At 38.4% G+C, this 14,109-nt stretch overlaps 1 protein-coding gene across 13 annotated transcripts in view; it reads right to left on the reverse strand.

The window, feature by feature from the left end:
* Positions 1–14,109, reverse strand: part of DOCK3 (dedicator of cytokinesis 3) — a 561,979-nt gene that overhangs the window by 187,351 nt on the left and 360,519 nt on the right. For all 13 annotated transcript variants that reach the window (XM_027038830.2, XM_027038823.2, XM_027038822.2 and 10 more), the window contains 2 exons: positions 7,102–7,143; positions 6,306–6,460 (listed from right to left, as the gene is read on the reverse strand). In XM_027038830.2, coding sequence (XP_026894631.1) covers positions 6,306–6,460; positions 7,102–7,143 — 197 coding nt within the window. The remainder of the gene's footprint in view (positions 1–6,305; positions 6,461–7,101; positions 7,144–14,109) is intronic.

Genomic DNA, 14,109 nt, shown 5'->3' on the forward strand with positions numbered 1-14,109 from the left:
CAAGAAATAGAAAGGGAAGGAAAACTTCCAGACTCATTCTATGAAGCCAGTATTACTTTGATTCCTAAACCAGACAGAGACCCAGTAAAAAAAGAGAACTGCAGGCCAATATCCCTGATGACTATGGATGCAAAAACTCTCAATAAGATACTAGCAAATCGAATTCAACAGCATATAAAAAGAATTATTCACCATGACCAAGTGGGATTCATTCCTGGGATGCAGGGCTGGTTCAACATTTGCAAATCAATCAACGTGATACATCACATTAATAAAAGAAAAGAATCATATGATCCTGTCAATCGATGCAGAAAAGGCCTCTGACAAAATCCAGCACCCTTTCTTAATAAAAACCCTTGAGAAAGTCGGGATAGAAGGAACATACTTAAACATCATAAAAGCCATTTATGAAAAGCCCACAGCTAACATCATCCTCAATGGGGAAAAACTGAGAGCTTTTTCCCTGAGATCAGGAACACCACAGGGATGCCCACTCTCACCGCTGTTGTTTAACATAGTGTTGGAAGTTCTAGCATCAGCAATCAGACAACAAAAGGAAATCAAAGGCATCAAAATGGGCAAAGATGAAGTCAAGCTTTCACTTTTTGCAGATGACATGATATTATACATGGAAAACCCAACAGACTCCACCAAGTCTGCTAGAACTGATACCTGAATTCAGCAAAGTCTCAGGATACAAAATCAATGTACAGAATCAGTTGCATTCTTATACACTAATAATGAAGCAACAGAAAGACAAATAAAGAAACTGATCTCATTCACAATTGCACCAAGAAGCATAAAATACCTAGGAATAAACCTAACCAAAGATGTGAAAGATCTGTATGCTGAAAACTATAGAAAGCTTATGAAGGAAACTGAAGAAGATATAAAGAAATGGAAAAACATTCCGTGCTCATGGATTGGAAGAATAAATATTGTTAAAATGTCAATACTACCCAAAGCTATCTACACATTCAATGCAATCCCAATCAAAATTGCACCAGCATTCTTCTCGAAGCTAGAACAAGCAATCCTAAAATTTGTATGGAACCACCAAAGGCCTCAAATAGCCAAAGTAATTTTGAAGAAGACCAAAGCAGTAGGCATCACAATCCCAGACTTTAGCCTCTACTACAAAGCTGTAATCCTCAAGACAGCATGGTATTGGCACAAAAACAGACACATAGACCAATGGAATAGAATAGAAACCCCAGAACTAGACCCACAAACATATGGCCAACTAATCTTTGACAAAGCAGGAAAGAACATCCAATGGAAAAAATCAGTCTCTTTAACAAATGGTGCTGGGAGAACTGGACAGCAACATGCAGAAGGTTGAAACTAGACCACTTTCTCACACCATTCACAAAAATAAACTCAAAATGGATGAAGGACCTGAATGTGAGACAGGAAACCATCAAAACCCTAGAGGAGAAAGCAGGAAAAGACCTCTCTGACCTCAGCCATAGCAATCTCTTACTCGACACATCCCCAAAGGCAAGGGAATTAAAAGCAAAAATGAATTACCGGGACCTTATGAAGATAAAAAACTTCTTCACAGCAAAGGAAACAATCAACAAAACTAAAAGGCAACCAACGGAATGGGAAAAGATATTTGCAAATGACATATCGGACAAAGGGCTAGTATCCAAAATCTATAAAGAGCTCACCAAACTCCACACCCGAAAAACAAATAACCCAGTGAAGAAATGGGCAGAAAATATGAATAGACACTTCTCTAAAGAAGACATCCGGATGGCCAACAGGCACATGAAAAGATGCTCAACGTCGCTCCTCATCAGGGAAATACAAGTCAAAACCACACTCAGATATCCCCTCACGCCAGTCAGAGTGGCCAAAATGAACAAATCAGGAGACTATAGATGCTGGAGAGGATGTGGAGAAATGGGAACCCTCTTGCACTGTTGGTTGGAATGCAAATGGTGCAGCCACTCTGGAAAACAGTGTGGAGGTTCCTCAGAAAATTAAAAATAGACCTACCCTATGACCCAGAGATAGCACTGCTAGGAATTTACTCAAGGGATACAGGAGTACTGATGCATAGGGGCACTTGGACCCCAATGTTTATAGCAGCACTCTCAACAATAGCCAAATTATGGAAAGAGCCTAAATGTCCATCAAATGATGAATGGATAAAGAAATTGTGGTTTATATACACAATGGAGTACTACATGGCAATGAGAAAGAACGAAATATGGCCCTTTGTAGCAACGTGGATGGCACTGGAGAGTGTGATGCTAAGTGAAATAAACCATACAGAGAAGACAGATACCATATGTTTTCACTCTTATGTGGATCCTGAGAAACTTAACAGAAACCCATGGGGGAGGGGAAGAAAAAAAAAAGAGGTTAGAGTGGGAGAGAGCCAAAGCATAAGAGACTCTTAAAAACTGAGAACAAACTGAGGGTTGATGGGGGGTGGGAGGGAGGGGAGGGTGGGTGATGGGTATTGAGGAGGGCACCTTTTGGGATGAGCACTGGGTGTTGTATGGAAACCAATTTGACAATAAATTTCATATATTGAAAAAAATATATATATATTAAAAGATAAGTATGGTGGTGCTGTGGAAAGTAACTCAGGGTAGGAAGGTAGTAGATTCAGGGAATCTGTATTTGGGGAGAAATGTGAAGGATCTGGGGTGACAGGGGGGATGGAGCAGGGGGAGTGATTTTGCTGATATTTGGGAGACAGAAGTTGATAAAATATAGTGGTTAAATGAGAAAGGAAGCAGATACAGAGAGAGGAGCCTAAAAGGATCCCAAAGTTTTGACATGGATCTCTGAGCAAATGATAATGCCTTTCACTTGATTTAAGGAACACAGGAAGAAGTGTATGTGTGAGGAAAGAAAATGAATTCAGTTTAGATATGCTGAGGTAGAAATGTCTGAGGAACATATAAGGGCAGATGTCTGGTAGGAAAAAGGAAATGAGGCTCTGAATCTCAGGGGAGAGATCTTAATCAGAGATTTAGATTTCAAGGCTAAATATTTACAATTTTATTCAGAATGATAAAATGTCACAAAAACAGTCAGAGCTACTAATGTCCTACCAGCTGCTGCTTCTTCCCTCCTGCAGACTGTTTAACACTCATCAACCAACATCTATCAGGATATGCTATGTGGGTTTGCAGTCTGCCATGCACTGGAGCCTCCCGAGATATGTCTGTCAGATCAGCAATGAGACTTACAGTGCAAGAACAGCTGGTCCTCTCTGGAGCCTGTTCCTCCGGCTCAAACCTGTCCTCAGCACAGAGGTGAGAGTGTCCTGGCGATACTGAACACTAGACTAGCACTGTTTGATTGATCAGATTGACTGCTTTGTATCAATACTCTGTGCACCTGATCTAACACACATTCCTAACTTTTCATGATCTCTGATAACTAATTCAAGGAAGTAATATATGACCAGTTTAATACCTAATTATTATGAAAGTATACATAGCTGGCATCATCAGCTCAGTGAACTAAAAATTTTTGTTAATATGAAATTTATTGTCAAATTGGTTTCCATACATTTCCATACAACACACAGTGCTCATCCCAACAGGTGCCCTCCTCAATGCCCATCACCCACTTTCCCCTTCCCTCCCATCCCCCATTAACCCTCAGTTTATTCTCAGTTTCTAAGAGTCTTTTATGGTTTGGCTCCCTCCCTAACTTTTTTTTTTCCCTTCCCCTCCCCCATGGTCTTCTGTTAAGTTTCTCAGGATCCACATAAGAGTGAAAACATATGGTATCTGTCTTTCTCTGTAAGACTTATTTCACTTAGCATAACACTCTCCAGTTCCATCCATGTTGTGACAAAAGGCCAGATTTCATTCTTTCTCATTGCCAAGTAGTATTCCATTGTATATATAAACCACAATTTCTTTATCCATTCATCATTTTTTTTTTATCCATTCATCATTTGATGGACATTTAGGCTCTTTCCATAATTTGGCTATTGTTCAAAGTGCTGCTGTAAACATTGGGGTCCAAGTGCCTCTATGCATCAGCACTCCTGTATCCTTTGGGTAAATTCCTAGCAGTGCTATTGCTGGGTCATAGGGTAGTTCTATTTTTAATTTTTTGAGGAACTTCCACACTGTGTTGGGACTGAACTAAAATTTTTGAAGGCTTATACAACTACACAGATCCTAATGGAAAAAGAAAGAATGTTTAACAATTAAATGTAGATTTAAATTCTGCTTACTAGTTTACTCTTAAAACTAAAGAAAGGAAGTAGTGTTTTCAACTAAGGACCTTACAGTTTTATTATGTGAATGGGAAGGTGGTATAGTTCTCTAATTTAGTCTAGGGGTTTTTAAAAGATCAAAACATTTCCAGCAGCTCTACAAAAAAGAACATTTTTTTCACTTTTCTTCTTTTAAAATATTTTGTTTCTTGAGGCTCAATTACAAATAATAAGCCCAAAGAAAAAACAACTGATGCATTAATAACCTCACGTGGACCAGAGCTGGGGTGTCTCTGCTGGGCTTAGATCTTCTCTGCGCAGTAAGCCCGAGAAAGCATGTACTGAGCACAGACACTGTGTGTGGTGCTGTGATCATGGAAAGAGAAGACACAATCCCTGGCACTCAAGGATGATTAAGCAGGGTGCTCTGGTTTTTAAACTGCAGCCCATGGACTTTCAGTGGTCACACAGAATACTGGGTGGGGTTAAGGGGCACAGTGAGATTCCTATTATTTCCCCTTTCCCTTCAACAGTGAAGTAGTTCTATTTTACCTGTTTTATTTATTGAACTTTCTCATAAAATTTAGCTTAAAGAAAGGATTCTTGGGGCGCCTGGGTGGCTCAGTCGGTTGAGTGGCCGACTTCGGCTCAGGTCATGATCTGGCGGTCCGTGAGTTCGAGCCCCGCGTTGGGCTCTGTGCTGACAGCTCAGAGCCTGGAGCCTGTTTTGGATTCTGTGTCTCCCTCTCTCTGACCCTCCCCTGTTCATGCTCTGTCTCTCTCTATCTCAAAAATAAATAAAACGTTAAAAAAAAAAGAAAGAAAGGATTCTTCCATATACAAAAATAAGTAATAAGTTTACAAATCTCTGACCTAGGAGGAAAACAGGAGCAGCCAGAATCTGCATCTCCATAGCCCTGACCTACAGTCTTAGCTGTGCACAGCAGCTGTAGCTGTCATCCCTGCCACAACTACCTTTAGCCACAGCTTTCCTAGACACACATGCTGGGAGCTACTGGTGACAAGGAAATTCCACATGCCCCCATCAGTAAATGTATCATTTTATCCCTATGCCAAAGTGAAGCAAGGTGTTTTAATTTGCGGGGCAAGGTCTGTCAAGAACAGAGGTATTGGGAAGCATGCAAACTAACTGCTTTCCTTTTGTACTGTTATAACTTCCATTTTTAATTTTCTTGTATATAACATGCAATTGGAAAAATGAAACCATGATTTCAGTTTTTAAGTAAAAAAAATAAAAAACCCATAAAGCACTTTGAATACAGGAAGTTTCCAAGCAATATAAAAGCATCCCCAAATTTACTTTCTCCCCACCCCACCTAGAAGATGACCACAGAGAAATGTCTGGATGCCCTAAAAGTCTAAGTTGGCTATAAAGATCATCTCACCCATCACAGCCGTGCTGGCCTGTAGAGAAACAGAAGCCTGGAATGTCTCTTTGACTCCTCCCACCTTTCACGATGAAAGCACTGCTGCACTTGCTCATGCTTAAAGGCTTCACTGCTCTGCCCAAATACATGGTCTGCTGCATATCAGATCCGTTCTGTGGCCTCTCTTCCAATCCAAGGAAAAGAGTAACAATGGAATCAGACCAACCTTCCCTTCAGTCTGGAAGATGCTCTCTCCCCTTTGCAGGGCTGGAATGGCATTGAGGGCTTGGCTGCTCTTAGACAGGACACCATTAACCTACTACACTGTGAACCCTCTCTCCCACGTGCAGCAAGGCAGGGCCCAGGGTACTGTATTCTGGAGCTGGACCTCTCTGATGAACTTGCTTTGTTCTATGTTTCTCTTATGTGTTTTCTCTGGCACTGAAGAGTTGCATCGTCTTCTCTCTCTGAGGTGGTAACAGCCAAGACTGGGGTTGAACTTCCATGTGGAAATAGGCACAGGATAAAAAAGAGGCCACACATGACTTCAAGGTAAACTGGGATTTGAGGCAAAACTCCCTGCTAAGTAAGAAGAGGTCACCTAATCTTGTTTTTCTTTCTCTGTCATCTATCTTCTCTGAAGGCCAGAGATGCTTATGACCCAACCAATACCATCCTTATACAATCTCAACCTCACCACAACCTCTAGTAACTTTTACCTGATCTGCTTGCCTTCTCTCATATCATATAAGGAAAAGAAGACATCAGTATCTTCTCCAATGGTATTGTAGGTGAAACTCTTCAGACTGAGGAAGAAGTGATGTGGCACTGGCATCCGACAGGTTTCTCCATGACGTGGGCGCATCGTATCTACCTAATGAGGAAGGCAAAAAACAGTGATTCCAATTTTAGTTATTCATGCATTGGTCATAAATAAAATGAAAACTAAATGACTGGCTTTCCTCATACTACCAAAGGGGATAATTTAAGAGAGAGAAAAGGTGTTTTCTCTGCTAGTAAGGGAGTACTGTGTCAATATACTTGGTTTGAAGTGGGCAAATATGCAGCTGGGAGAAGTAAACTGAGTAGAGGAGATATAGGAACAGTAATTCCAACTTATGAGTGAACTTAAAGTCTCCATAAGATCACAAATTTATAAATTCTCCACAAACTTCTAAATTCAAAGTTATTTTTTGGAGACACTGTCACCCTGATGCACTTGATTTACATTGTTAGATGGTAATAGCTACCATACTAAATGACACTTCTATTTTCTCCCAGATGGATTCATTTTAGTCTCCCGTCTACTTTATTTTAATTGTGCTTAAGTAAATTTGCACAGAGCAGTGAGTGGAGACCAGGCAAATCTGCTTAGAGACCAGGGCCATTTAGATTGAAGGCAGCATACAATCAAGACATCAGGGGTGGCTATCACTGGCTGGTGCATCCCCATGCTGTGATCTCTTAAAAGAAAGAGCTGAGGGAAATACTGGGAGGCCTAGTTAGACTGCTTACCTGGGATGTGCTTTGCTGTACGCTCTGCCGGCTAGATAAGTGCTATGGAAAGAAAAAAAGAAAAATTCACTCAACTGGGAAAGAAAGTAACTGTTATTCAGCAGCCTCTATATGTTAGGCATTCTGTAGTCTTTTACTTATATGTTCTCATTTAATTCTGATAAAAATCTTGGTGTAAGAAAGTGACGTGCTGAAGATCATACAGCAAGAAGGTGGCAAAGTCTGGATTCAAACACAAGACTCTCCAGCTCAGAGTACCAACCACCCAAGTGATGGGCTCTTGCTAGTAGATTTTTGCTTTGGTGCTGTTTGCTCCACACCCTCTACCACCTCCTGAGCTGCAAGATCCAGCTTATTCAGGCTTTCTACTCTGGAGGATGTGTAGTCTTTAACCTGAAGCACCCCTCACCCCCAACATGCTGTTCCTTTGCTGCTGGCTGATGTTAGAAGAAGCAGATTCCAATCCCAGCTAAATGTAAAAGGGTTGTGAAATCAGATAAATTGCTTACTCTCTCCAAGAGACATTTTCCTCACCTGTAAAACTGAGATAAAAGCTTTTATTGTCTTTCTCTCAGTTACTGTGAGGCTCAAATTACCTAACAGGAAGCTGCATGGAACAGTAGTTAGGGACCTAAGTGCAGAAGTGAGACCACCTGGTTTTAAATCTTGACTCACATTTGTCTTTGCTCATATAAAAGTGAGGATAACATTTTGTGCTGAACTCAACCTCACAGGGTTTTGTGCAGATTAACCTGGTATGGTAACCTGGTATGTTCAGTCCCTGGTCTTGTTAAATGCAACAATGAGAGTTTCTATTTGCTCTCTTTGGGACCTAGAAGTGGGAGACAACACTCATTTGGTGAACTATTCTACACCACGTGGGTAGGAAGGATGGTTGCTGAGTAGACTGATTTCATTTTTTTAATTTAGGGTTAAATGTGTCCATTTGGAAAACTGAATACAATTAGATGTTAATTTAAATGTATCTTACTAGCCATATTTGCTAATTATTAAATATTCATGTGTATTATTAGCTATATTAGTAATTTATTATTGATTATTAATGTTCATTGATGGGACTATATGTTCCCATGATGCATATTAAATATAATAAAATAGGCCTCCAACAGCTGGGGAAATCATCACATAGAATGTATATGTATAAAAGAAAATGTATACAAAAAGCTTTCTAAAAAATTAGGCTTTCCGGATGCCTGAGTGGCTCAGTCCATTAAGCAACCAACTCTTGATTTCAGCTCAGGTCATGATCTCATGCTTAGTGAGACTGAGCCCCGCATTGGGCTCTGCACTTACAGTGCAGAGCCTGCTTGGGATTCTCTCTCTTCCTCTCTCTGCCCTTCCCCTGACTCACATGTGCACACATTTTGTGTTCTCTCTCTCCCAAAATAAATGAAACATTTTTAAAACTCAGGCTTTCAAAAAAAGTTTTCTATGGTTTACTGACCCATATCCCACTGGGAAGGTTATTGGCCTAAAATGCTTTCCATTGTTCTATTTTACATTCAGGGACTACACTAAGTGATTCTTCTCAAGTGGAGTTACTGATTAACTCCTAAAATGACTACCACTCCTCAACACAAATATTCAATTATAACTACATACAGGAGTTTATAGTTAATTTCGGTGAACTCCTTTTTGACAATAACAAATGTCATTCTAGATTTTAGAAGCACCAAATTTGAGGAGAATTTTCAAACCAGTCTAACAAATGTTGTGTGGGTAAAGCATCAAAACTGACATTCTGGAACCTCTTTCATGGCACCGTAGGGAAAAACCACTTCCCCTTTAGGTGGCATTCAGCTGGCCAGCTGATAATATCCCTCTTCAGAACCATCACCACCTGTATTAGGGCCATAATGTATTATTTCTGTGTGTTTGCTACCTAACTCTAGACTTTGCCCTCCCAGAGAGCAAAAAAAACCCTATCTTAATCATTTTATATTTGAAGTACATAGGGCAATGTACATCAAAAATATAAATTAATTAAGAATTGCATGGACATTGCTAGTGGGGGTATATATAGTCATTTTGGAAAAAAATATGGCCTAATGTATTAGCGCTGAAAATGTTATTACCTAACCATTCAGCAATTTGTCTCCTGGTTATAAACCCCACAGAATTGCTTGCTGTTAATGTTACCATCATATTTTATAATTAATAACATAAAATATTCAAAGACCTCTGTTGAGTATATATAAAAATATTTGGCTGGCCAGATGTCTGTCTGGTGAGCCAAATACTAATACTTCTTTCTTTTAAATCTGTATTTCTGTTAATACTGGTAATCTACCTTTTCCTAGGAAAACTTTTTTATTTCATCCAAGTTTTCTCATTTATTACCAGATAATTCAAGAAAATATTCTCTTACAATTGCTTTTGTGTCCTTTGTGTTTGGAATAAATTTTCCTTTCTCATTAAAAAAATGTATGCACTACATTACTATTCTGTCAAATTTCCCCCATACAGAAGGCGTTTTCAGCCCTTTGAAGTCTTTGGTTCATTTAGTCTACAAAAGTCTACCAATATGGGAAAAAACCCTGCAACTTCAGACATTCTATTCAATTGAATAATACAATTAATTGCCTGCTATATATATTTGGAACTGTGTTAAGTATTGTGGGTCTTACAAGGAAATACAAGATCTATTTAGTCAGATCACTAATAAAACGATGCTTCATTGCTAGCAAATTTAATCAATTGATTTAAGTCCAGAAATGAAAGTACAAACATTGATCTAATAAAAACATTAATTAGCACTAGAAGATAACAGACTAATACAGTTCCCAACACATGCTAATGTGGAAAGATAACAACATAACAGGAGGTTATAATGTAAGTATTCTGTTAGATCTCCCCACAATTTAGAAGCTCTTATATAATCTTCAAGTGTCCACATTCCCCAAAGAGGCATAGCTAATTAAAATTAACACAAATACTTTGTTGTTGCCCTTTGAAATGCTTTTTAGTTTGGGTGGCACCAGTTCTCTGTCGTTGAAAGTGCATTTGGACTTGTTATTATGCAGAAGCAAGAACTGAGGAGAATTAGGGGATTCTTCTGGTTCTTGTCATATAGAATAGAAAATCTGTGCATATAAAGAGATTTTTACCAATTATTACCACTGAACACTTGCACAGGGGATTGATCTTTTTAATGAAAAACAAAATTTCTAAATGTAAACTTAAGGTATAATCCTATTCATAAAGGTTTTCTTGCAAAATGAGTGACAAGGAATATTATATTCAGAAAGTTTCACATGGAGCCTTTGTAATTTCCAGTAATAGATTTAAATGTTAATACAAAAAGGTTTTAAAAGGTTATTCCTTTGAAACTTCTTGGTAAATTTAACATTTAATCAAAACACTTGCTGTGCATTTACTATATGCAATTTAACATAAAAATAAGTTGTTTTCAATAAATTTATGGACTTTCAAAATCATTTTTTTCTTCTGAATATCTAGTTCTTTTATCTAAAGGCAAATACATGGGATAAAAGACAGCATAAAATAAAAAAAAGAGACTTGAATCTTTCTTTGGTCTTTTTGAGAAGTCAACATTTTAAAATTAACATTTAAATGTATTAAAAGTAATATAAGCACATAGGTTTAAAAGTTAAATAGCCTTAAAAGTCTTGCAATAGAGTAAACTAAGGGTTGATGGGGGGTGGGAGGGAGGGGAGGGTGGGTGACGGTTATTGAGGAGGGCACCTGTTGGGATGAGCACTGGGTGCTGTATGGAAACCAATTTGACAATAAATTTCATATTAAAAAAATAAACTGCTGAAAGACTACCAGTTGGGGGGGGGGATGGGCCAGAGACACACTGATAATTCAGAAAAAAAAAATGCAATTCAATCAGTAGACTTATAACACTATGTTCAACCTCCCTAGTAATCAAATGAAAATTAAAACAATAAGAAACAATCATGCCTATTAAGTTGGCAAACATAAAAAAAAGTCTTGCAATAAAATTATCAGTCCTCTGTTCATCCTGTACTATTTCCTAAGATAAGTACTTTTAACTCTTTATTATGTTTTTTTTCTAAAATTTATCAAGTATTTCTAAATGTCACATTTATAAAGCTCTCTTTTTGTGAAGTTTTAGATTTATTTATTAGCTTCTTATAATGGTAGTGAGGATTTTCACATTTGTTTATATTCACTTCCCTTCATCTATCTTCCTAATATCTCCCAATTTTTGGTTAAAACTTGTTAGTGACTGTAACTTAAATATAGTTCACTGGTGAGCCAAACAGTGTATTTCAATTACATTTCCTGTCTTCTACATTTTGCTTTTGTTTTAGAAGTCTTAGTTTTTGGGGTGCCTGGGTGGCTCAGTCAGTGAGCATCTGACTTAAGCTCAGGTTATGATCTCATGGTCTGTGGGTTTGAACCCCATGTCGGGCTTTGTGCTGACAGCTTAGAGCCTGGAGCCTGCTTCAGATTCTGTGTTTCCCTCGCTCTCTGCCCCTCCCCTACTCATGGTCTGTCTCTCTCTCAAAAATAAATAAACATTGAAAATAATAAAAAATTCTTAAAAAGGCAATCTTAGTTTTATTTAAGTTACAGGGCCCTTTCCTATGTTCTTCTACAGCTTTATAAAATACCTTTCAAAAACATCCTCCATATGGTACGATATTCTTTTTCTTTCAAGTTTATATTTAAATTCTAGTTAGTTAAAATACAGTGCAGTATTGGTTTCAGGAGCAGAATTCAGTGACTCGTCACTTACATACAACACTGAGTGATCATCACAACAAGTGTCCTCCTTAATACCCATCACTCATCTAGCGCATCTCCCATCCACCTCCCTCCATCAACCCATAGTTTGTTCTCTATTGTTAAGAGTCTCTTGTAGTTTGTTTCCCTCTCTTCCCTCCCCCAATTTCCCATGTTCATCTGTTTTGTTTCTTAAACTCCACATGCGTGAAATCATATGGTATTTGTTTTTCTCTGACTTACTGTGTTAGAGCATAATACATTCTAGCTCCATCCACGTCACTGCAAATGGCAAAATTTCATTTTTTGAAGTTGAGTAATATTCCATTGTATGCATATGTGTGTGAATGCATGTGTGTATATATATACACACACATCTTCCTTTTTATTGTTTTAAAACTAAATATAATTTATTGTCAAATTTGTTTCCATACAACACCCAGCGCTCATCTCAACAGGTACCATCCTCAATGCCCATCACCCACTTTCCCTTCTCCCCTACCTCCCATCAACCCTCAGTTTGTTCTCAGTTTTTAAGAGTCTCTTATGGTTTGTCTCCCTCTTCTCTGTAACTTTTTATTTTCCCCTTCCCCTCCCCCATGGTATTCTGTTAAGTTTCTCAGGATCCACATACGAGTGAAAACATATGGTATCTGTCTTTCTCTGCCTGACTTATTTCACTTAGCATAATACCCTCCAGTTCTATCCACATTGCTGCAAATGGCCAGATTTCATTCTTTCTCATTGTCAAGCAGTATTCCATTGTATATATAAACCACATATTTATCCATTCATCAGTTGATGGACATTTAGGCTCTTTCCATAATTTGGCTATTGTTGAGAGTGCTGCTATAAACATGGGGGTAGATGTGCCCCTATACATCAGCACTCCTGTATCCCTTGGGTAAATTCCTAGCAGTGCTATTGCTGGGTCATAGGGTAGTTCTATTTTTAATTTTTTGAGGAACCTCCACACTGTTTTCCAGAGCAACTGTACCAGTTTGCATTCTCACCAACAGTGCAAGAGGGTTCCTGTTTCTCCACATCCTCGCCAGCATTTATAGTTTGCTGATTTGTTCGTTTTTAGCTACTCTGACTGGCATGAGGTGGTATCTGAGTGTGGTTTTGATTTGTATTTCCCTGAGGAGGAGCGACGTTGAGCATCTTTTCATGTGACTGTTGGCCATCTGTATGTTTTCTTTGGAAAAATGTCTATTCATGTCTTCTGCCCATTTCTTCACTGGATTATTTGTTTTTCGGGTGTGGAGTTTGGTGAGCTCTTTATAGATTTTGGATACAGCCCTTTGTCTGATATGTCATTTGCAAATATCTTTTCCCATTCTGTCGGTTGCCTTTTAGTTTTGTTGATTGTTTCCTTTGCAGTGCAGAAGCTGTTTATTTTCATGAGGTCCCAATAGTTCATTTTTGCTTTTAATTCCCTTGCCTTTGGAGATGTGCCGAGTAAGAAGTTGCTGCGGCTGAGGTCAGAGAAGTTTTTTCCTGCTTTCTCCTCTAGGGTTTTGATGGTTTCCTGTCTTACATTCAGGTCCTTCATCCATTTTGAGTTTATTTTTGTGTATGGTGTAAGAAAGTGGTCTAGTTTCATTCTTCTGCATGTTGCTGTCCAGCTCTCCCAGCACCATTTGTTAAAGAGACTGTCTTTTTTCCATTGGATATTCTTTCCTGCTTTGTCAAAGATTAGTTGGCCATACATTTGTGGGTTTAATTCTGGGGTCTCTATTCTATTCCATTGGTCTACGTGTCTGTTTTTGTGCCAATATCATACTGTCCTGATGATTACAGCTTTGTAGTTGAGGCTAAAGTCTGGGATTTTGATGCCTTCCGCTTTGGTTTTCTTCTTCAATATTACTTTGGCTATTAGGGGTCTTTTGTGGTTCCATACAAATTTTAGGATTGCTTGTTCTAGCTTTAAGAAGAATGCTGGTGCAACTTTGATTGGGATTGCATTGAATGTGTAGATAGCTTTGGGAAGTACTGATATTTTAACAATATTTATTCTTTCAATCCATAAGCATGGAATGTTTTTTCATTTCTTTGTATCTTCTTCCATTCCTTCATGAGCTTTCTGTAGTTTTCAGCATACAGATCTTTTACATCTTTGGATAGGTTTATTCCTAGGTATTTTATGGTTCTTGGTGCAATTGTGAATGGGCTCAGTTTCTTTATTTCTCTTCCTGTTTCTTCATTATTATACCACATCTTCTTTATCATTCATCAGTTGATGGATATTTGGGCTCTCTCCAAAGTGAG

Source organism: Acinonyx jubatus, chromosome A2, assembly GCF_027475565.1.
Source record: "Acinonyx jubatus isolate Ajub_Pintada_27869175 chromosome A2, VMU_Ajub_asm_v1.0, whole genome shotgun sequence".
Lineage (NCBI taxonomy): Eukaryota > Metazoa > Chordata > Mammalia > Carnivora > Felidae > Acinonyx > Acinonyx jubatus.